This window comes from Chenopodium album, chromosome 1 (assembly GCF_948465745.1).
Source record: "Chenopodium album chromosome 1, dcCheAlbu1.1, whole genome shotgun sequence".
Lineage (NCBI taxonomy): Eukaryota > Viridiplantae > Streptophyta > Magnoliopsida > Caryophyllales > Amaranthaceae > Chenopodium > Chenopodium album.
The window spans coordinates 83,036,043-83,061,560 of NC_137834.1; the positions used below are offsets into that span (position 1 = coordinate 83,036,043).

The 25,518-nt window shown below is 31.1% G+C and overlaps 2 protein-coding genes across 3 annotated transcripts; both read left to right on the forward strand.

The window, feature by feature from the left end:
* Positions 1 to 316: 316 nt before the first annotated feature.
* LOC145637000 (protein FAR1-RELATED SEQUENCE 5-like) lies at positions 317 to 3,140 on the forward strand. Its single transcript, XM_081688525.1, has 2 exons — positions 317 to 377; positions 2,146 to 3,140. Exons 1-2 carry the CDS (start codon positions 317 to 319, stop codon positions 3,138 to 3,140), a joined length of 1,056 nt encoding a protein of 351 aa, XP_081544651.1.
* Positions 3,141 to 18,560: 15,420 nt separating this feature from the next.
* Positions 18,561 to 25,518, forward strand: LOC145618557 (squamosa promoter-binding-like protein 6). 2 transcript variants are annotated; one of them, XM_081673365.1, is made up of 5 exons: positions 18,561 to 18,717; positions 18,988 to 19,527; positions 20,527 to 20,630; positions 22,229 to 22,938; positions 25,094 to 25,518. In XM_081673365.1, the coding sequence occupies exons 2-4, from the start codon at positions 18,998 to 19,000 to the stop codon at positions 22,870 to 22,872; spliced, it is 1,278 nt and encodes a 425-aa protein (XP_081529491.1). In that variant the 5' UTR covers positions 18,561 to 18,717; positions 18,988 to 18,997; the 3' UTR covers positions 22,873 to 22,938; positions 25,094 to 25,518. The 2 variants fall into 2 exon arrangements, with proteins under 2 accessions (XP_081529491.1, XP_081529554.1); XM_081673428.1 differs by lacking the exon at positions 18,561 to 18,717 and adding an exon at positions 18,726 to 18,885.

Consider the following 25,518-nt stretch of genomic DNA (forward strand, 5'->3'; position numbering starts at 1 on the left):
TCTTGACATTCATGGAAAAAATATATCAACAAACTAGATACGATTTTATAAGTGAAGAATTGAAGGGCAGCGCCTCTTCTGTGCAGCTGGCCACACGGTGTGGCCAGCGTCCAGCTCAGCAAAATAACGGAGCTACACGCGCGCGTCATTTTTTGCCAAAAATAACGGAATCCAAAATAACACGCTGCTCCTTTTTCATTCCTTATTAAAAGCGCCGAAATTCACACAAATCCCTAGAAACGCAGCTTTCACTTCTCGATTTCACAAAATTCTCGTAATTTGCAAAAAAAAAAAAAAAAAAAAAAAAAAAGCTACAATGACTGAAGAATTACAAAACTTTCCAGAATCACAAGAATCAATGGAAATCGAAGAAATAGGTGATTCATTGTTGAATCTGGAGATCGAAGAGGGCGAAAAAATACAACAAAATGATGAAATACAAGGTAAAAAAAAAACTCACTCAAATTTTAATTTATTAGTTTTAATCCCTAAAATGATATACTGGTAATCCTTTTAAAGTAGAGAGGTAACCCCTATAATGCAATAGGTAACCATATTACAGTATGAAAGTAAACCCTATAATGCAACAAGTAACTCAAATCACACAATAAGTAACCTGCTATATAATAAGTAACCCTATCACAGTAGAAAAGTAATCACTATTACGCAATAAGTAAACCCTGTTAAACAATTAGTAATCCCTATTGCGCAATAAGTAATCCCTATTGCGCAATAAGTAATCCCTATTACACTTTAAGGGTAACCCCTATAATGAAATAAGTAAACCCTGTTAAACATTTAGTAATCCCTATTGCGCAATAAGTAATTCCTATTACACAATAAGTAACCCGGTTTCACTTCAAGGGTAACCCCTATAATGCAATAAGTAACCCTATTACAGTGTAATTAAAGCCCCTAAAAAACAATAAGTAACCCCTATCACACAATAAGTAACCCTTTTAAAGTAGAGAGGTATTACAATGTGAAGGAAACCCCTATAATGCAATAGGTAAACCCTATAATGCAATAAGTAACCCCATTACAGTATGAAAGTAAACCCTATAATGCAACAAGTAACTCATATCACACAATAAGCAACCCTTCTAAATTAGAAATTTAATCACTATAATGCAAAAAAAAATCCCTGCTATATAATAAGTAACCTTATCACAGTGGAAAAGTAATCGCTATAATGCAATAAGTAAACCCTGTTAAACAATTAGTAATCCCTATTGCGCAATAAGTAATTTATATTACACAATAAGTAACACAGTTACACTTTAAGGGTAACCCCTATAATGCAATAAGTAACCCTATTACAGTGTAAAGCCCCTAAAAAACAATAAGTAACCCCTATCACACAATAAGTAACCCTTTTAAAGTAGAGAGGTATTACAATGTGAAGGTAACCCCTATAATGCAAAAGGTAAACCCTATAATGCAATAAGTAACCCCATTACAGTATGAAAGTAAACCCTATAATGCAACAAGTAACTCATATCACACAATAAGTAACCCTTCTAAATTAGAAATTTAATCACTATAATGCAAAAAATAATCCCTGCTATATAATAAGTAACCTTATCACAGTGGAAAAGTAATCGCTATAATGCAATAAGTAAACCCTGTTAAACAATTAGTAATCCCTATTGCGCAATAAGTAATTTATATTACACAATAAGTAACCCGGTTTCACTTCAAGGGTAACCCCTATAATGCAATAAGTAACTTTATTACAGTGTGAAGCCCCTAAAAAACAATAAGTAACCCGTATCACACAATAAGTAATCCTTTTAAAGTAGAAATGTAAACACTATATTGCAAAAAATAAACCCTATTATATAATAAGTAACCCTATCACAGTGGAAAAGTAAAGCACTATAATGCAATAAGTAAACCCAGTTAAACAATTAGTAATTCCTATTGCTCAATAAGTAATCCCTATTGCGCAATAAGTAACCCTTTTAAAGTAGAAAGGTAATTACTATAATGTAAAAAATAATCATTGTTATATAATAAGTAACTACTACAATGCAATAAGTAATTCTATTACAGTATGAAAGTAACCATGGCTATAGACAACTCTTAATAAACTCTGAAATAATCTGAGTCACTAATTCAGAATGAATTAATTTTTTTTTACAGATTTAAGTGGAAGCACCTTAACAGATGATGCCAGATATACAGAACAACATGAAATAGATTATACAGGGAGCCTTGTTGGATTTACTGCTGCAAATTTAGAAGAAATTTTTGAAGAATATAAAAAACATGCTTTTGTGATTGGATTTGGTGTAAGACAATCAACAACAAGATACACACAAACAGAACCTAAAAAAGTAAGAGGAAAAGATTTTGTTTGTTCAAAAGAAGGTTTCAGATTAAAACCAAAGAACCAAAAAACTCCTACTCCTATTCCTGGACAAAAACAGAAGAAGAAAAGGCAAGTTCCAATCACCAGAACGGGTTGCAAAGCATTCATCAGAGCAAAAAAGAATAAAGAAGGTATGTTTGAAGTAGAAGAACATGTCATGCAACACAATCATGAACTGACAAGAAGAGAATGGCAGCATTTACAAAGATCAGAGAGAAAAATAACAGAAGATAAGGCAAAAGTTATAGACATAATGGCTGAAAGTGGACTAAGACCAGTAGAATCTTATCGTTTAATGGCTTATGAAGCTGGTGGTGAAAATGTATTAGCACACACAATGAAAGACCATTTCAATTACATAACAAGAAAGAAAATGATGGAGATTGAAGGAGGTGATGCACAAACTGTCATAGACATATTAAATCAAAGACAATCAGAGGAACCAGATTTCTTTTTCAGATTCAAGATAGGAGAAAAAGCAAACAGACAAACTGCCATTTTCTGGAGGGGCTCAAAAATGAAAGAAGATTTTGATATTTATGGAGATGTTACTATTTTCGACACCACATATAGGACGAACAAATATAATCTTATTTGTGCGCCAATTGTGGGTGTCAACAGTCATTGGCAAAATGTAATGTTTGGTTGTGCATTTATTGCTGATGAGAAAATAAAAACATTTGAGTGGGTATTATCTACTTTTAAGAAATCAGTGGGTGGAAGTGAGCCAGCCTCAATTTTTACCGACCAAGACTTGGCCATGTAAGTTGCAATTCAAAAGGTAAATTTACATTTTCCCTGTTTTTTATATAAAGTAACCTTTTTCATATTATTCAGTAATTGCTAATAGGCATTAAGTAATTGCTATTATAATACTATTAATTAAAACCTGTTATACTATTAAGTAATTAGTTATATACCATTAAGTAATCCATATAATACTATTAAGTAAACCCCCTCAAAATATTAATTAGTTATTAATATATATGTTTTGCAAATAAGTAACTACATTAAAATACAAAAGTAACCCCTATTATACAACATAAGTAACACATATGTCAGAATATATAAGTAACACCATAGTATTCAGTATAAAATCTTATTAAATTTAATAAATAACCTTATAGAGCAATAAGTAACTCTATTACAATGAAAAAGTAATCAGTATAATGCAATAAGTAACCTTTATAGTTCAATAAGTAATCCTTTATAGGGCAATAAGTAATCCTTATTATGCAATAAGTAACCCTATTAAACTGTTAAGGTAACTTTATAATGGAATGAGTAACACTATTAAAAACAATAAGTAACACTAAAAAAAAACAGACTTTGCATATGGCATATAAATTCAAAAAAAAAAAAAAAAAAAAAAAAAAAAACTAACAAAATATTCAATGCAGGTTTTCCCACACTCAAGACACGGACTTTGCATATGGCATCTAATTAAGGATGCAGTGTCAAGATTTAGAGCACTAAAAAGAGACACAACTTTTAAAGATGCTTTTAATAAGTATCTAACAGGTTGTGTAACAGAAGAAGAGTTTGAGCATTGTTGGACAAACATGATAACAACTTACAAGCTAGAAAATAACAGATGGTTCAAAAGATTATACAGCTTGAAAGAAAAATGGTGCACTGCTCTCAGTAAAGACTTTTTTTCAGCAGGAATACTCTCTTCTCAAAGAAGTGAAAGTGCAAATAATGCTGTAGGTTTCAAGGCAAACAAGAACACAAGCTTGACTGATTTTTTCAAGATATTTAAACAAACAGTGACTAGGTGGAGGAACAATGAATCTGATGCAGATTTCAAATGTTCCAATTCTAAACCAACTTCAAATTTACCGTTCTATGGAATGATAAAGCATGCAGCAGAGGTCTACACACAGACCATATTTAGATATTTTGAAACAGAATTTGAATTTTCAATTGGATGCGTAACAAATCTTCATTATCAAACTCAAAGTTACTTATTTTATGAAGTGAAATTAGAGAATAATGAAGCTTCAAAGCAAAAAGTTACATTCAACATGGCAGACAACAGTATAGCATGTTCATGCAAAAATTTTGAAGAAGTTGGGTGGTTATGCTATCACTGTATCCGGGTGTTACAACAACATTTAGTCACCAAAATACCAGACAGATATATCATAATGAGGTGGACAAAATATGCAAAGGCACATGTATGGAGAAGAAGGGATGAAGAATCAGCAAATGAAAGAATTCCCATAAAATACATTCCGTGGAGACAAATTATGGCAAGAAAAGGCTACAATCTGATTTTGAAATGCCAACAACACCTAGAGACCAAAAATTTAATAGAGTCAGAGTTTAAAAAACTTGATATACTAGCAGAGGAAATAAGAAACAGATTGGAAAAGGTAAGCCAATACTATTAATTAAACATACCAATGCATCAAAAATAACTTTAATAATTGTTTTATTGCAGGAAGAAGAAGATGCAGCAAGTCAAGAATCAGAATCAATGCAGCAAAACAACACTACTGCAACAACAGAAACAGAAGAACAAATTCCTACTGTTATGGATCCAGAAAGAGCAAACACCAAGGGAAGAAGCAAGAGAATAAAAGGACATTTTGAGAAAGGAAAGCAAGGAAACAAGAAAAAAAACAAAAGCAATGACAGCAAAGGGAGATACAAGAGAATTTGGAACAATCACTCCAATACAAAATCCAAAGTTATTTTAAGTTCTTTATGATAGGATATTTATGTTTCTATATTTAAACTTCAGACCTTATTATAAACTATGTTTCTATATTTAAATATCATACCTTATTTTATTATGATATAATATTAAGTAACCCATATTATTAAGTATACACTCAAATGCTTTTAAGAACCATATGAAAATATAAAGTAATGCTTCTAATGCTAAAAAGTAACCTCATTATAATATTAAGTAATTGCTATATTAACATAAAGTAACCTTTAAACTCTTTAAGTAATTCCTGTAAGTAAACCCTTTAAACTTTATAAGTAAATCCTATAACTCTTAACACATAAAAAATAGGATAAGTAACAAATAGGCTTACATGAATAATCACTATAATATACATAAGTAATCCATAAAGTAACTGGTATTAAGTAATCCATTTAATATATTTAAGTAATCCTTTAACAACAATTAAGTGACTGATATTTTTATATTAAGTATCTGTAGACACCCATTTGTGTCTCCCCAAAACCAAACCCGGTGATGAGTACCTTTCACGTCGAATCATAATCGAATGAAGCGAAAGTGTGGAAAGTCTAGTGTTGCGGATAGTTTTAATTCCTTTCTCTTCTCTCTGTTTTTGAAAACTTATTTTAAGAAAACAGCCAATCCAGTTTGGTTGGTCCATGATATGGGTCAAATAATAGTGTAGTTGGACGGGGCTTGACAAGAGCTTTCCAATGATATATTATAAGCCCAATTCCGATGAATATTGAGGAAGTTATGGCCAATTTACTAAACTGGGCCCGGTTTGAGCCTTATATACGACCCAATGATCTAGGGGAGGGCCTAATATGATTTATCTAATGCAATTAGGAATTGTTTTAGTCTTCTATATTCTTCTAGAAGGTTCTTTTCATTCCTAATTCAATTAGCATTGATAAATTGACTTTTGTTGACTTTTCAGAGTTTTAATTAAAATCAAAAAGCATTTTCGAGCAAAAGATACGATTTTATCCTCCAGTACGGCAAACTTATCTGATTTTCAAAAACGCGTAAAAAACAGGCCTAGCGCCTGACTCCAGGCATTGCCGCCTGGAGCTAGGCTTGGCGCCTGGCGCTAGTGTTGGCGCCAGTTAGCCAGGGTTGGCGCCAGCTCTGTTTTTCGTGCGCCAGACTCTGTTTTGTTAACTTTATCTTTTTGGCTGATTTTCTCTATAAATAACGTCGTAAAAACTCCGTTTTCATTCACCAATTATCATCAACAACCAGCTTTTCAATCTACATTCACCTACAATCAGTTTTCATTCGCAATCATTCATTAATTCTCTCATTCTCTTCTCATTCATCAATTCTTTCTCTTTCTCTTTTCTAAACTTGCTTTTTCATACAAAATTCCGCATTCACAAGATTTAGACACACCTAGCCATATTCGAAGTTGTTTCGCCCTAGACGTGAAAGGTTTAATTTCCGAGGGTTTGGTCCCAAATCTCTATTTCAATTATTTAATTTAATTGTTTGTTTATTATTTTCCTTGAAGTTACTAACGTGTGTATTTTATTATTAGAAAGAGGTACGAGGCATCAAAGTAAGTGCTTTAATTGATTTATTGATATTATGATGTGGAAATCATGTTTAAATTATTATTATGATATTCCTAGTATCATGTCTAGGGTAATTTTAATATTAAATATGATTGTTACGATGCTTCTTATGTTCTTCCTAATATTTATGATTGCTAGTATCATGTTAGGGTTAAAGATTTGATTTTTATTGCTTAGTGACATGCTAGGGTTTGTTATTAATCTTGTTAGTATCATGCCTAGGATCTTGCTATTATTATTATGCTTTAATATTAACATGAACATGATTATGATTATAATCGTTATTATGAATATTATTATTGTTATTATTTTGATGATGATTATTTTATTTAATATGATTATTATAATTTATTATCATGATTATTTTAATTGTTATTATGATGATTATTATGTTGCTTGATATTTATTGTTATTGCTTGATCACGCCTTTTATGCATGTTTAAAGGGAATCTATAATTGTAATCACGCTTAATAAGATAATTAATAATCTTGTTTAGGGTTAATATGATTATAATTTCAAGTGATCGCCAATAATAGATTTATTTGTGCATTATATTCAACCAACATAGATAAACAGGTTTAGGGTAAACCTATTGATTGTATGTTAATTAAAAAGCGCACATGAATATGATCAAAATAAAGTAGAGGCCTATTATTAGGGCAGGTTCAATCTCTTTTAGGTTGGATTTGTACCTTCATCCCCGAACCCTTATTTGGTTCTAGAACTTATGGAGTTGACGATCTCTTGGATCGTTAAGGGGTGTAACCTTCACCCTGTGAACGGTTTACAAGTTCCTAAAACTTGTTGGGGACTCTTTTGCTCTATCTTCTTCCCTTTTGGACGTCACCGTACTTTAGTATATGATCACAGTGGGGTTCAAGCTAGGGGGATTAACGCTTGAAATTATTCCCCACAGTAACACATATAAAACTTCATAAGTAATACCTATAACACTTATAAGTAATGTTTATAATACTTAACAAGTAACAACCTATAACCCTTAAATCAATTAAAAATAGAACAAGTAACCAATATGATTACATGAGTAAACCCTATAATATGTTTAAGTAATGCTATGAATTTACCACTATTATTTTTAATAGTATGACTCAAAAATAAGAATATGACTCAAAAATAAAAAAAGAAAATAATCTACTATATATATCAATGTAGTTAAAACTTTAATATAAGCCTTAATAATAATTAACCTTAATAATAATTAACACTTAAAACACTTATAAGTAACTCCTAAAACACTAATAAGTAATCTGTATTAAACTTAAGAGTAACACCTACATCATTTATTAAGTAACCCCTCTCAAACTAATAAGTAACAACTTTAAAGTTAATAAGTATCCCCTTTAAACTAAATAAGTAATCCCTTAAACTTTATAAAAAAAAATCCCTTTAAACTTTGTAAGTAAACCCTTAAACTCTAATTAATAAATAACCACTTTAAAGTTTATAAGTATCCCCTTTAAACTTTACAAGTAATCCATATAACTTTATAAGTAATCCCTTTAAACTTTATAAGTAAACCCTTAAACTCTAACTAATAAGTAACCACTTTAAAGTTTAAAAGTATCCTTTTTAAACTTTACAAGTAATCTCTTAAACTTTATAAGTAATTCCTTTAAATTTTATAAGTAAACAATAAACTCTTATAAGTAACCCATATAACCCTTAATACATAAAAAATAGAACAAGTAACAAATAGGCTTACATAATCAACCAATATAATATAAATAAGTAATCATTGTAATGCTAAATCAATAACACCTATTATTTATTAACAATATGACTCAAAAATTATAAAAAGAAAATAATCTACTATATATAAAAAAAAAACAAAAACTTTGTTCAAATAACCATATAGAATCTTTGTTCTTAAATAAAAATAAATAAATAAAAAAAAAAAAAAACTATGTTCAATCTAGCAATATTGACATAATGTAAAACTAATTCTTACTTTCTTCTAGTGGTAGCTTTTTTAGAAGCTTGGTACTTATTTTCCTTCTTTTGTTCACCCTCTTTAAATGCCTCTTCTTCTACCTTCAATTCTGTACTTTTTTTAGCTTCTTTTTCTGCAATAGAAGCTTGTTCTAGACGATCAATCTCATCATTAATCATAACTTCTTCATATAATTCCTCGTTATTATCAGCAAATTTCTGAACCTTATTAAGAATCTCATCCCTTATTTGTTTCAAGTTGCACAAAACCAGTGAAGCACATATTTCAGCACGATATCGACGTCGTTCAAGTGCCTAAAAATACAAAACAAATCAAAGTCATAAATTAGTTATAAATAAAAATATAAGTAAACAAAAAACTAGGATCATAAAAAATTACCTTTGTTAAGTTTTTACAATAAAAATCTTGACCTTCATATGATAAACAATGATACAGACAGAAAACCCCACAATCTGTATTCTTTGGACAAGCTTGAGAATCAAGTTGTAGCATTCGAATTTCAAATTCAGCAACTTGCTGACCTTGATCATGGTTCTTCCTAACCAGGTATTTTGACATTATAAGTCTCTGTGAATTATTGAAAAAAAAATATCAGAACAACAAAATAAAAGTACACATTAAATTTAACTAAATACTAAATAAAAATACATACCAAGTGCCAAGTGAATGTATAATAATATGTATGATGAGCATCAAAAGTCTTAGTGCAATTCCTTCCAACACCAATATAATACCTTCTGTTGTCCAAATAATCAACAGTGTTGGTATAAAAATTTATCACAACAACAGAATAGTGATTGCCATAGTAAATTGGAATGAAAATCTGTATAAAATATATATATATATATATATATATATATATATATATATATATATATATATATATATATATATATATACAAAATCAATTTCCATAACTATTAAAAATTGCATTGAAAATCTACATAAAGTAAATTTATCAAGCCAATGGTAATTACCAGCAAAGCATCTAGAAACTCCATTGTTTGAACAGATTGAAGCCAATGATCCCAAGCCCCAAAAACTTCTAATTCATCAACACTTCCTTCTCCAGTATATATAAAACGCAATAAAGGATACTACCAAAATAAAACAATTGAAATAAGAAAAACAAATATTAAATAACATAAAATAAACAGAGATAATAAGTCAATTACCAAAAATTCTCCACCAAAATAAACCTTGATACCATCATCATTTCTTTGCACCTCCAAGTAATTCAGCAAAATAAAAAAACAGTCCATAACACGGCTTGAAATAAACTCTTCACCAACCAATGTCATCAGTTCTTCACGAGGCAGATTATAAAATTCAGAAAAATAAACTAAAGTTTCCCTGTTTCAAAAAAATAGAATTAGTAACAAATAGGCTTACATAAGTAATCACTATAATATGAATAAGTAATCCATAAAATAACTGGTATTAAGTAATGCATTGAATATCTTTAAGTAATCCCTTAACAACAATTAAGTAACTGGTATTTTTATATTAACACATAAGACTTAATAAGTAAAACCTATAACACTTATAAGTAATGTTTATAATACTTAAAAAGTAACAACCTATAACCCTTACATCAATTAAAAATTGAACAAATAACCAATATGTTTACATGAGTAAACCCTATAATATGTTTAAGTAATGCTATGAATTTACCACTATTATTTTTAATAGTATGCCTTAAAAATAAGAATGTGACTAAAAAATAAGCCTTAATAATATATATCAATTAACTTAAAACTTTAATATAAGCCTTAATAATTAATACTTAAAACACTTATAAGTAATACCTATAACACTAATAAGTATCTGTATTAAACTTAAGAGTAACACCTACATCATTTATTAAGTAACCCTTCTCAAACTAATAAGTAACAACTTTAAAGTTTATAAATATCCCCTTTAAATTAAATAAATAATCCCCTAAACTTTATAAAAAATTCTCTTTAAACTTTTTAAGTAAACCTTTAAAATCTAATTAAGAAGTAACCGCTTTTAAGTTAATAAGTAACCACTTTTAACTTTGTAAGTAATCCCTTTAAACTTTATAAGTAAACCCTTAAACTCTAACTAATAAATATCAACTTTAAAGTTTATAAGTATCCCCTTTAAACTTTATAAGTAATTCCTTTAAACTTTATAAGTAAACAATAAACTCTTATAAGTAACCCCTATTATACTATTAAGTAATTTCTATAATAACATAAAGTAAACCATAAACTAATTGGTATTAAGTAATCCATTGAATATCTTTAAGTAATCCCTTAACAACAAATAAGTAACTGGTATTTTTATATTAAGTAACACATATAAAACTTAATAAGTAACACCTATAACAATTATAACTAATCCTTATTATTCTTATAAGTAATTTGTATAACCCTTATAAAGTAACAGCTTAAACTTTAATGAATAACAAAAATAAGCTGTATAAGTAATCCTAAAAATAATTATAAGTAAACCATATAAACTTTAATAAGTAAAACATATAACTCTTATTAGTAACTTATAATAAATAATAAATCAAAGAGCAATAAAGCACTTACATATTGTCAACACCATCGTAGTTTTCAGCAAAACAATAATCAGCAACAACAAGTCTAATACTCTTCATCTTCTTAACTTTTGGGTTTTTAACCCTTAAAAACCTTGATAATAATTGTAATTTATAACCACCACCAGTACCAGAGTAAATATTACAAATTAAATGCTCTGCAGAACTACTAGAAGATCCACTATTATCAGAAGACTCCTCACCATCATCACCAGCATGAATCTGTTTCAATATCTCTAATGATTCCTCTGGTGTGTGACCAGCAATACTAGCAGTAATCACTTCCTTCCTTGGTTTTCTTGCCTTCTTCCTAGCACCTTCCTCAGCAGCTTTGGTTGTAGGTTCCTTCTGAGTAGGAGCTTTCCTCAACCTCCCCTTCGGTTTGCCAGAAGAACTTACTTCTTGGTTTTCAGGTTTATCCTTTGAAACAACACCTACAGGCATAACAGGAGCAGAAGCAGGTGCTGAGGAAGGCAGCGAAACAGTAGGTGCAACCTCACGAACACCACCGGCAGAAACCGAACGTACAGGTGCCAAGAAAAGTGCTGAGGAAGGCAGCAAAACAGTAGGTGCAACCTCACGAACACCACCGGCAGAAACCGAAGGTACAGGTGCCGAGAAAGGCAGAGAAACAGTAGGTGCCAAGGAAGGCTGAGAAACAGTAGGTGCCAAGGAAGGCTGAGAAACACCGGGTGCAATTTCAAGAATATAAGCACCAGATGCAAAAGAAGGCTTACTAATAGCGGGAGCTTGTGCCAAGGAAGGTGCAGGAGCAGTAAATGAAACAGTAGGACCACCAGCAACATTGTCTTGTTCATTTTCAATTTCAATAACCTGATAAACATTATCATCATTCTCTTGTTGATTAGTTGAATTCAACACTTCCCGAACAATTAAATCAGGATTAACACCACCCAAACCTTCACTTATATCAGGTACTTTTTGAGAAAAAAGTTCAGTGAAAATTTCCTTACTAACACGCGATGGTGATATAAGTGTTTCCAAATCAGGATTTGTGTAAGAAAAAAGCTCAAACGAAGGCATTTCTTCTTGCAATTTCTTCATTGCAAGTGCATGTTCAGTGATCCTATCAATTTGATTCCAAAACTTTGAATCATTGAATATTGGATCCAACTGTGACAACACAGGAGACTGTTCTTTTTCTAGAAGTTTTGAATCCAACTTCACAGCTTCAGATTGATTCTTTATGAAATTCACATACTTCTCAAATTGATATGTTAGAAGTTTCATGTCTCTATTCATTAATAGATAATTCTCCTCAACATCCTGGAAAAAAAAATGAAAAAACTAAGGAAAAAAATATATAACTCCAGCATATAACAACAAGTAACCACAAATAAACTACCAAGTAACTTCAAATAAATAAAAAAGTAACCACAGGAAAACAAACAAGTAACACTACTTTTTAATATTATGTAATCCCTACATAAAATATGTAACACCAACATAAAACAATAAGTAACACCAATATATAACAACAAGTAAACATAGGAAAAACTGATAAGTATTTTAACTTTTTAATATAAAGTAATACCTACATAAAACAACAAGTAAACCCATAATATAACAACAAGGTAATAAAAATTAAAATTAAAAGTATCATACTATTAAGTAATTGAGAATATAGCAATAAGTAATCTATTGAATACTATTAAGTAACCCCTGTCACACTATTTACTAATTGGTGTTTTAATATTAATAATATCTATAAACTTAGTAAATACACCTGGAACACTTATACAGTAAAGAAGTAACACCTACAACCTTTAATAAGTAACCCCTCTCAAACTATGAAGTAATTGGTAATATACCATTAAGTAATCCATTGAATACTATTAAGTAACACCTCTTACAATATTAAGTAATTGATAATATACTATTAAGTAACCCCTCTCACACAATTAAGTAATTGATATTTTAATATTAAGCAACACCTATAAACTTAATAAGTAACACTTCAAACACTTATAAGTAATCTGTATAACACTTAAGAAATAACCCTTATAACCTCTACTAAATAACCACTATGAGAATATAAAGTAATTGCTATAAAGTAAATAGAACTTTAAGAAAATTGTACTCACATTCTTAGATGTATGATGAATTTCTTCATTTGACTTAAGACCTTCAGGAAGATCAAAAGTCAAAACCCGAGGAAAACCAGTGACAGAAATATTAGCAGCTGCAGCAGAAGTGGAAATTGCTTGAACAGTAGAGGGATGCACATCAGAGTAGAAGGCTGGACACCAGAAGTAGGAGGATGCAAAGCAATTAAATTTTCAGAAACATCCTTTTCTTTTTCTTCCGAACTAGAACCCTTGTTCAACAACTTAGTAACAGGATATGTTACTTTGTCAACATGTGCATTACCATACACTCCAGCTTCCTGACTCAACCTATTCTTTACATCTTCATCTGACTAGTGTTTAATCAAAGGCACAGTAGAAGGCATAATGTTTCCCCTAAATTGCAACCTATGAAAGTAACATATTTGTAGAAACAACACACAGCCAGCTACATATTTCTGTGTTGAGGAATAACCAGATAATTTATCAGCCAAATCATCCAAAACAAATTGGCACCAATTATATTGTCGAATCTTACTAACATCATTCAAAGCCAAAACCAACTTCAAATCAGCAGTCCTATTGGTCGTTGGAGTAAAAAGAGTTACCATTGCATACATGACAAAACATTTTTTGAATTCATCATTGCCCTCTAACATACCCTCATCATTTTTCATTACAGCGTGTAACAAAGGAACAGTAACTTCACGCTTTTTACCTCCATACAAATTCTTCCAAAAATTCTTCAACTCATTATCACAATTTTTCTTTGAAACCGGAACACGTAATGGTCCAATTGGAATCTCAAACACATCATGTACATCACAAGCAGTTAGCTGAAACATCTCACCCGATGGCATAAAAAACATACGACTGCTAGGAACAAAACACCTACACAGCCATCTAATCATATCTTTTAGAAATTCACTCATCCAAATCTGCGATAGACTTCCAAAAGCAATATCCTCGAGAACTTGCAATTGTTTACTTCAAGTTCATCCCTACAAAACACAACAAAAAATATAAATAATTCCTGTAAAAAGGGAATAATAATAAAAAAATAGAAATAAAACATATAAAAGAATAAAAAATACAGAAATTAAACATGAAAAGTAACAACATCATCTTAGAAAACAAGAAATATTAATCAACAACTGTAAAAGTAACCAATATGTAACATATAAGTAACCTTTAAATGACTTATAAAGTAAACAGACAAGATAAAATAAAAAGTAACCACATGTTATAGTATAAAGTAACCACAATATATAACAAAAAGTAAACACAAGATATAGAAACAAGTAATACAAATTATATTAAAAGTAACTCCTATAACACTAATAAGTAAACTGTATAACACTTAAGAGTAATACCTAATAGGTAACCCCTTTAAACTTTATAAGTAATCCCTTAAACACTTATAACTAACCCCTATAACCCTTAATAGATAATAAATAGAACAAATAACCAATAGGGTTACATGAGTAACCACTACCATACAAATAAGTAATCATTCTAATGCTAATGAGTAAATCCTATTATTTTTTAACAATATGACTTAAAATTATTATTAATATAATGAGTATTAAAATTATAAGAAATATCAGTTAAGAAAATAAGAAAAAGTACCCATCATCTTCAACATTCACAACTTCAACAGGTTCCGAACGAGCTTTTGAAGATCTTACAGGCCTTCTTGAAGGAACCGGCTTGACATCCTCTTCATCATCATCCATAATCATCTTCCTTCTCCTTTTACTTGGTTTCACATCTTCTTCTTCATCAGATTGAACTACAGAAGGCCCTCCTCCAATAGTATTCAATCGAATTAACTCATTTTTACTAGGATGAATCTTAGAAGCTTCAGGACAAACAGAAGATTTTGGGGCTGTCCAAACATCTTTGTTATGCCCTTGGTCTCCATTAGTACTATTTTTATCACCTTCATGAATGTCTTTATTTAAGGCTTCCTTTTCTGAATCTTCTGTAACAGGAACAAAATCTTTTTCAGCAGGAGCAGATGACAACTTTGAAGCATCTGTTTCTTCTAAAACATCAGAAGAACTATCCATAGGGATCCTTCCCTCAGATAAATCAACTCCTTGACTTGCAATACCTATTAAACATATACACATTACTTAGTAAAATTAAAAATGAAACACAAAAATTTAATAAATACAAACTAATATAAAACTATAGAAATCCTATTAAACATATAAGTAACCTCTATAAAACTTATAAGTAACCCCTATGTAACTTATAAGTAACCCCTATGATACATATAAGTAACCCCTATAAAACTTTTAAGTAATCCCTATAAAACATATAAGTAACCTTTTAATTTTCAACTATAAACAGAAAAAAACACAGTAATACTCAGCAACTCAAAAAGTAATCCCTATGAAATTTATAAGTAACTATTATGTGATTAAGTAACCACAAAATAATAAACTATATAAAACACATGAAAAATACTGATACATTGAAAATTTGTCAACAACTTAAAAGATAACCAATATATAACACAACAGTAACACCTATAATGCAATAAGTAACTCTATTATTAAATAAGTAACACCTACAATGCAATAAGTAATGCTATTACACTAGAAAGATAAACCTTATCAAGCAATAACCACTTAAAATTTAAAAAAGTTTAAATATATAAGTAACTCCTATGTAACATATAAGTAACCACTATGAAACTTATAAGTAATCCCTATGAAACTTATAAGTAATTCATATGAAACATATAAGTAACTCACAAAGTAATTTTTATGTAAATTATAAGTAACTATTATATAATGTATAAGTAACCACAAAACAGTAAACTATAAAACACATGAATTAGACTTTTAAACAGAAAATTTCTCAATAACTTAAAAGGTAACCAATATGTAACACAAAAGTAACACCTAGACAACTAATAAATAATCTCTTTAAATTTCATATATAAGACAAGTAGAACAAAAAAAAAGGTAAATATTCATAAGAAAAAACCAGAATAACACATGCAATGAAAAAAAAAAAGAATTATAAAAAAACACAAGAATAATAACATAAAAAAATAAAAGAAATCATCATCAAGAACTTAATTCAGCAAGAAAAAGGAAAAAAGTAAAAATCAGGGTCTAAAAAATCAAATAGATGATGAAATTAAACAATAATAACACATGCAATGTTCAAAGTTCACAATTATAGTACAAATTACAGCAAAAATGACAATAAACAGCAATGAACATTATCAAACACATAATTAAACAAGTAAAAGAGGAAAAATAAAAGTTAGGGTTAGATCATGAAATTGAACAATAAAATTACTCAACGAAAAGTAAAAATTAGGGTTAATAATCAAATTGAAGTATAAAACTACTGAAACAAACAAAATCACAACAAATTTGAAACAAATATAACAAAAACGTCGGGAAAACAAGAAAATATTAACAACAAAAAAGAAACTAAAAAATTACAAAAATAAACGAACGATCAAGACCTTCGCAAGTAGTCGATCCTTTTTTGCCACCACGATGAACAACCTTAATCTTCACCATAATGCAACAATGGAGGACAGAGAAATTGCAGAGCAAATTTAAAGAGAGAGAAAGAGACTAATAAATTGCAGAGAAAATTTGAATTGCAAATGAAATTTGATGAGAGAGAAAGAGAGTAACGAAAGAAGAAGCAAAGAAAAGAAGTTAATAGAGAAGGAGGGAAGTTCAGGCGGTTTCCAATTTGTGTTTTTGTATTTAATTTTTTTTAAAAAAAACAATAACGGAATTCTAAGAAAACGGGATGAAAATAACGGGCTCCGTTATGAGTAGCAAACTGGGCCGCGCGAATTGGGCTTATAGTGGCTGGCCACATGGTGTGGATGGCCACATATAAGACATTGTGATTGAAGGGTTATCATCACTGTGTAAGTTGGTTAGAACATAAGAATTGAACTATCCAAAACTCCAAAAGGACTACAACACACAAGCCTCTTTTTTATTATTTTTTTATTTTTTTTGAGAAAGCCTTGCTTAAATTAGCAAAGGATATCATGATAATTAGACTAATTACGAATATTCCTCAAAAAAAAAATTAAAAAAATAAATACAAATACAATAGGAAAATGCCGAGTTTACCTATCTAAAGTGCGTAAACACTATAATATAACATCCAAAGTAGCAAATTAGTGCATCATCATTTGAATCTCACACACAGGGTTGTAATCTACTCCCTCGTATAGAAGTATACATTCACAATTCCCTTTGATATTTAAGTGCCCCATTTAACTTTCGTATTATTCACGTATATTACTTTGATTATTATCTATACATAAGGTTAAACATAAATACATAAGTTTTTGTTAGTATCGTTTCAATATATAGTTTTTGAATATCAACTTTTAATAATTTATACTTACTGATAATTAAAGATATTATTCACCAATATTCTTACCTATATTGACAAGTACACTAATTACATTGAGACTCTCAAACGAACAGAATTATTATAAAATCGATTCCATGCCATTAGATTCCATTATTGATTTTTTTTTTTTAATACACTCATATAGCTAAAACAATACAATAACAACTCAACAAGGATTGATATGAAGTTATGAACACACCAAAGTAAAAATGATATCTTCTTATTTCATTACATTACACCAATAATGCATTCATATTGGTCCCAAAAAAAAAAAAAAACAAAAAATCCCATTTCACAATGCTATATAACGCCCCTACAAGCAAGAATCTAGAACCTAAGTAAAAAGGGGTTGAAAATTCAAACCTAAGTTCTATTGTAGGGATGAATAAGACATGTTGTGGTTAAGGATAATTATTGGACACAAATATTAGTGGGCCCTACCTAGAAGTGGACATACATCTGCCTCTTTAATGGGCGAAGCCCGGTATTGTGGCCCTAATATCTTTAATTCCATGGGGTATCCTCAAACGAAACAGAATTTTGACATTCCACCTAATTAACTGAATTAGTATCAATCTTATTTCTTAATCTTGTTTTTTCTATACCTTTCAATCTCATCATTAACTGAATTTAGTGGGTAAATTAATCCTTAAACATCCTTTTCTTTTTACTTTAATTTATTCTTCTTGATATAAAGTACTCCGTATCACTAAAGGGTTAAAATTAAATCGAAATTTGATCTCACGTATTGGGTACCACCACGCAACGTTGTGGTTACTGTCCACAATTATTTTTTGTTTGCACTGTTAATTTATAAGTTAATTCTCAAGTGATATATGTGAGAGTGATGGACATGAAAGATCCTTGAGACATGCTTCCCCAATGAGATTTTCTCAGAAATCTGCCTCCACTTTCCTTCACTACCTTTTACTTTCTTTATTTTAAAGAACAAAATCCTCGCTTTTTTCTCTTACGCTCTGTATTTCACTCCATCTTCTCCTCTGCTTCACTATAACTACGGTATGTGCAAAACCCATCTCCAATTTTTCTTTAATTTCATTGGGTTTTCTCCATTTATTATATTAAATCACTCAAATTTATGAATTGGGTTGGTGAAAAAATATGATTTTTTTTGGGGTTTGAATGGTCAATTTTGAGTTGAAATTATGAAATAATTGAGTGTTTTTGGTGGGTATTTGTTTATTTTATAATTTTGCTGATAATTTCTTTTTTTTTTTTTGGGATTTTGTTTTGATGATGGTTAATCATAGAATTATATGATATTTGCAGGTCAATTGTGATGGATTCTTGGAAACATATGGGATGTGAAATTAAACCCATGTTTAATGTTGAAAGTTACCCATTAATTTCTAATACTCAAGCACTTGAGAGAATGGATTTTATGGATTTGGGGTTTCCTGATGATATTAGGAAATCATATTCAATTTCTAGTGAACCAAGTGGGGAGGTTTTTAGTGATGAAATTGGCACAGATTATCCCCAATTTGGTGAAGAATCTAATCATCAACAAGATTTTTCACTTGTTGATTTGAAGTTGGGTAGGTTGGAAGATGATGGGATTGATAAAGATAGTGAATTGTCAAAAATTAATGCAGCTGAATCATCTGTTATGCTGTCTTCTCCGGCAAAGAAAGCTCGGTCTTCGATGTCGAGTAATCGATCTTCCAATTGTCAAGTTCTTGGTTGTAACAAGGATCTTAGCTCTTTTAAGAGCTACTATAAGCGGCATAAGGTCTGTGATGTTCATACAAAGACTCCTAAAGTTATTGTTGATGGGATTGAGCAAAGATTTTGTCAACAATGTAGCAGGTTTGCTTTCTTTCTACTGTTTCAGTTTACTTTTGTATTGGTATTAGACTAACATATGAATACACATAGTTTGTATTTAGTTTTGCAATTGAATTTCCAGAATTTCTTGTCTGAATTAAGAACCTATTGATAGGTGTGTAGAATAATAATCTAGAACCTGCTGATAGGTGCGCTATATGATAAGAATCCTAGTGCAACGAGGAAGATGATTCATTGATACTTTAATGAAAGATTTGTGTTGGAGCTGTACATTAACAAGTTTTATTTTCCCCAAATTAGTTTATTGATTAGGGGACAAAACCTCATTTCCAAGATAAATCAATTAACCATGTTGTCTGTAAGTAATATTCTATTTCTTGTGGAATGAATCTCAGTGGATATTGGCATTGGTTGTCAGCTTGAGTTTTGTTGATGTCTAAATCCAAACTGAATCAGATTTGGCTGCAACATTTAAGTATGAGTACTTAATAGTTTGTAGGTTGTTTTCTATGTTATGGAGAAATACATGTTAAACGAGTTGCATTCATTCATTAACAGATTATGCTGTCTTTCACGTAAAACAATTTCGGGGTTTCTGATTCCATGCTATAAGGGTATGTCTTGTTGGTCCCCCCCTCCCTTCCCCCCTCTTTTTTAATCTTTTTTCTGAAGATCAGTATTGGATATGCAGTACAATAGTACATATATTTTACAATATATCAGCTTTCTGCCATTACATGAAAATAATACGGGTTTGTTAGTGAATGGTATAAGCATTAGATTAAGATGCCAAATGCTGTAGATTAAAATTTGAGCTATCAAGGTCAGCTACATGTCTTATTTGAATTTGCAAGTGTTGCCAGACTATCTGTGTTGTTCATCTAGGCAACCCTTTACCAGTCTTGTCCTTATAGATCCTAAATTGATTGGTTTCTTTTTTTTCTCTTATTTTTCATTGGGATCATCTTTCGTTTATGAAAACTGCATTTTTCTTTACTTACCGGTGATTGCATTGTCCAGGTTTCATCAATTGGCTGAATTTGACGACATCAAACGTAGTTGTCGTAGGCGTCTTTCTGCTCATAATAAGCGTCGAAGGAAGCCTCAGCTTGCTTCTGAACCAGGTGAGACAAGCGCTCTTTATGAGTTATATTTAGTAACTATAACATGTACCCATCTAGACTTGAGACTTTTGTAATATTGGTATTTATCAGAAACATGTGTTTGTTGTGAAATAATGTTCTGATATAGGTTTATATAGTGTAACTGCGAATTTAAAGATGTGGGGACTTGGGAATTGAGTACGTTATATGAGAACTATGAAAAACAATTGACTGTTTGATAGTTTTGTTTGAAGATCCAAACATTTATGTGCACAATGCCTCATCCACCTTATTGACTCAATGCAATAATTGCCAGTAACTTGCCTGAAAACTCATGAATGTTATGTCACATGTCTTTTAAGTTTTAAAGGCTCACATTATTTCAGAAGATTGTCATAAAAAAATTTCTTACAAATTATATAATTACTCCTGTGCAGTTTAAGCTCAGAACAGTTTTTTATTAATTGTAGTTGTTGAATGTAATAACTAGCAGCTTTTTAAATCACATGTTAGTTGCTTATGCATTTTTTCAAATTATAAATCTATGAAAGCTTTATTGATGACACTGAACTACTGAAGTGATAAATGACTTGGATGATAGAAGGTCTTTCACTGTTTAAGAATCTTTTCTTTTACTTTGTATTCGTTTTGCTTCTTTCTTTCAGGTAAATTACTTTTCTGCATTGTAGTTGCGAGGTTGACTTACTTAGGCTCCAAGTAGATTGAGGAATCTAGTCAGCCCAGTTAGGCAGCATCTTTTGAAATTTAGTGCAAAGCTAATTTAGATAATGATCTTAAAAATTAAGTGGATTTCCTCAGCCATTTTATGAAGCTCTAGATGTTCTATACTTTAGGCATACTTTGAGGATATTTGATCAAGATGACATAATTTATATAGAGTGTCATAAGCCCCCTAATAATTTACTTCTTGGGTGGTCTAGGTATTGTACTTTTATATTTGATGTGAGCTGACCAACTCTTCAATGCTACAGTCATGAAGATCAACATGAACATTTCCCCAATGTCTCGTCTCCCAATTAAAAATTCTGATAGCTACCCACTAAAAAGCCTTTTTATTACTTGTCAAATGGATTTGTTGTGAATTTTATGAGACAATAATCTGCCAAATTTCATGTAAGAATATCAGGAAATTGTTCCTATTTCTTTTATAATTTGTGTTGTATGGATGTAGCATCATTATTCTATGATATATGTCTTTCCAACCAGTTTAAAAGTGGCTCCCCATATTCATTAATGATCAAGGTTCTCTAAAAATAATGAATCTTAAAAAACTGTGGCAAGGGCCTGTTATGCTGCATTATATAATCTAAACCATTTTAACTGTATTATGAACACTATGGTGAGACGAATAAAGGATGAACCTTAACGTATACAATTGATCTACTCTAAAGTTACCAATTTTCAAGCTTATATCTCTTGGTATTACCTATGCTTCTCACTAGCAACCCTTTGTTTGAGTATAAAGTTGTGTCAGAAGACTCAAAACTCTATGAAGCTATTTGTCTTTTTTTTTTCCACCCCTTTTTGAATGAACAAATGTTAGTGGGGCTTCTCATTTGTATCAGAATTTTCACCATATAATATACTACAATTTGCAGGTAGTGGGATAATTGACTTTTCCTCATCACTTGCTTTTCCTGAAGTGATGCCTAGTGTTTATCTTGGTCCGAGTAAGTATGAAGAGGGGATTGATAATTCCATCAAGAGCTCAAATTTCCTTCTCCAAATGGGATGTGTAGGAGAGAAAATAAATAAGTTTCCTGCAAATGTTAAGGACAACATTGCTGGCTTTGCAAAACCGACTAATGAAACTTTATCCAGCATTCAGCAAACTAGTCGTGCTCTCTCTCTTCTGTCAGCTCAATCACATAGTATATCAAGCCAGTTGCTGGAAACTGCAAGCGCGACACTGACCAACAGAGGCAACCATGCAGATTCGAATCCTGGGCATTCTCTTAACCATTCAGCTGGCATTTTTAATAAAGTTTCAGCAAGTGGCCCTCATGAACCTGGAATCTATTCAATGGACGCTGACGAGGATGGACCCACCATGACCAATCATAACAGTAGCAACACTGTTGGTCTTCATCTCCCAAGTGATGGCATTTCAAGGCCGGGTTTAAGGAACACTGACTGTCACCATCCCAAGGAACGTGGCATCATCCTTAACTTGCTTCAATTGTCTTCGAATCTTCAAAGAGTTGAGCAGCAAAAACACTCAACTGAAAATGAAGCAGGATAAACAAAGTTATTCTGAAAAAGTGGATATGGACCTTTTCTTGCTCTGAAGGGCAGTGCATGCATTAAGGTATGTGATGTTCCTACTTAATAAAAAAAACATAATTATTGCCATCTTTATTGATTCCTTGCTGCTGAATTAGCATGCACAATTAACAAATTCCAATGGCTATTATTAAAATAGGCTGCTTTGTCACAAGCCTGACTTGATGCTAGAATCATAAAATACGAGGTTTATGGGGGAAAAAGTATCATAGTAAGAGTGGCACGTGTGTAGACGTGTTTTTTTAAAAAAAAAAAAAACTGACAGCTACTCGAGATACTACCTTCTCCGTCTTATTGATAGAAAAGCACCTTTTTTTTTTTTTTTTTTTTTTTTTTTTTTGGCAAAACTGAGGCTCATTCACTTTGTATGAGTTTCAATACTTGGCCTTCATGTATATTGAATATAGTATTAGCAGAATTGACGTCAGAAGAGGTCAGGGGGACACATTTAGATCCATAGATGTCTTTCACTAACTTTCATTCTGAGAAGTGGTCACCCGGGCCTATTTAGATTCCCTTTGTGCAAGTATGGAATCATAATTTCTAGTGGGTAATCAACTTGGTATTTTTATTGTGAAATGGTGCTTTTTTTCCGATCTCTGAGTCATCCTCATTATAATAATAATACACCTTGTCTGTGGAAACTGGAAAACTTCTCTGTATTCTTTTTGCCTCACTCAACTAATGCAACCACAAAAGCCAACGAAGCAACGACGTAGTAGGGAACCTGTAAGTGGCTTTTTAATAGAATAGAACAAAAATCAGAGCTTATAATTCCTTTTTTTTAATGCGTATCACTTTTGTAGGCCGTCTATTCAGGTGGTTTATGGAAACCTAGGTATCATTATCATATTTAATATTATATGCTGGCGTATCATAGCTGATTTATGTTTCTAAGACATCGTGCTTGTAGAGTCATGTTAGTATTCTTTTACTCAATCACTAATCATTCTATAATTGTTAATTCTTGTATTCCCCATCATTCCTGTCATCACTGGTCAAACATGTACGGCATTGTTTAATTCACTAGGTCTCATATTGTCTTTATGTTATTGTGAACAACTGAACATCATCATCATCTAGATCCTTCAATAAGAATATGTTTTGTTTAAGCCTACGAAAGGAAGGTTACTTGTGTAGCATCCTAGCTTTTATCTTGACTAAAAATGAGATTCATGGTTCTAACTTCTGACTATTCACTGAGACAACAGACAATGCTCAAGGTTTTTTAATGAGTAAAAACTCTTTCTTGGGAATAGTTCTCCTTTTCTAATGTAACCATAAAGATTAGTGCCCTGGCAGTGTTAATTCTTCTTCATGTGTTTTTCATCCCCATGGGAAGGAGGGGAAAAAAACTTTAAAAAAAAGGTATCCTATGAAGAAAACTAGCTCAACTAGTTCTTATTTTTAATTTGGTTAGCATTTTGTGATACCATTGTGTCAGATTGTTTTTGTGATAATTGATGGCATCTTGCTTGATTGATCAACGTAATACGATGCATTCTGCTGCCTGTGTGCTGCCATGCTGGTGCTTACAAGCATCCTTGTGTGCAATGAATATGCCTTAAACTTGACTTCTTTGTTTCTAGAATTAGCTTATTTTTATTATTACAGGCATGTAGGCTCCAAGATACATAGAAATCTGTTTGTTATTGGTTAAATTTCATGGTGTTCATCGATGAGTTATGCAATAATGCATATCACTAATTCATTATGCTTACGTAGATCATCCAGGTTTATATTTTAGGATTTGTTAAGGAAAATAAACCTTTAATGAAGAAAATAAGTATTTTTCGTTCAAAGGTGAACTAGACATGCCTAGCAACTGTCAGTTTATGGGACATCAACATTGCAGTGGACAGCTCTTGAATTTAGCTTTCCAGGGAAGAAGAAAAAAAGAGCGGGAAAAGGTCACATGAACCGGAATGAATTTTCTAGAAGGGGGTTGGTTTGTTGCCACAAGCTACCCGATATAGCTTCAAAAACTTTGCTGCTACATTTTTAATGTTAAATCTTTTTGGTTTGAGTTTTCTGATCATTTTTAAATTTGGAGCTGTTTGTGCAAGTTATGTAGTCCATGTGCTCAGTAGAAAAGCTGATGAGTCAGCCAAATTTTTTCGTCGTGATTGAATAACTTTGCATGTTATTTCTTGACAATACTATGTTGATACTTTTTGCAGTCTTGATGTCGAATTAAAATTTTGCAATGCCCGAACATGGTACTTCCCGCCAGCAGTAATCAAGCGATGTATGATATCCAAAGCAATAGAGTTGGGCCGTGCTTAGTGAGTGATACTGTACAAAGCCGAAAACTTGAAACTTGTTTTCCAGTTTACCTTACAGTAAAGAAGCTACCTGCTGGCTGTTGCAATGAACCAAGGCAGTACAGTGTTGTTGCTTCCATTTTGAATATGCTGCTGCTTTTTTAATGGCAGATGTTTTTGATAATGAATTGTAAGTATCTGATTTCATGTCACTCCCTATGTATGGCCTTATGTAATTAAATTTTAAAAATTTTGAACTGTTCTATACTTACGATGCCTCCTGATTCATTCATTCTGCTCTTTGCTTTAGAATTCCAAGGTGAAAGAAAGTTATGGATCAA

What these genes read in the sequence shown, in the direction of transcription:
- LOC145637000 (XM_081688525.1), top strand. Translation starts at nt 317, where the DNA reads ATGACTGAAGAATTACAAAACTTTCCAGAATCACAAGAATCAATGGAA. An exon ending in AATGGAAATCGAAGAAATAG is followed by an intron (nt 378 to 2,145) that starts GTGATTCATTGT and finishes TTTTTTTTACAG; the next exon opens with ATTTAAGTGGAAGCACCTTA.
- LOC145618557 (XM_081673365.1), top strand. Translation starts at nt 18,998, where the DNA reads ATGGATTCTTGGAAACATATGGGATGTGAAATTAAACCCATGTTTAAT. An exon ending in TTTTGTCAACAATGTAGCAG is followed by an intron (nt 19,528 to 20,526) that starts GTTTGCTTTCTT and finishes TGCATTGTCCAG; the next exon opens with GTTTCATCAATTGGCTGAAT. An exon ending in TCAGCTTGCTTCTGAACCAG is followed by an intron (nt 20,631 to 22,228) that starts GTGAGACAAGCG and finishes TACAATTTGCAG; the next exon opens with GTAGTGGGATAATTGACTTT.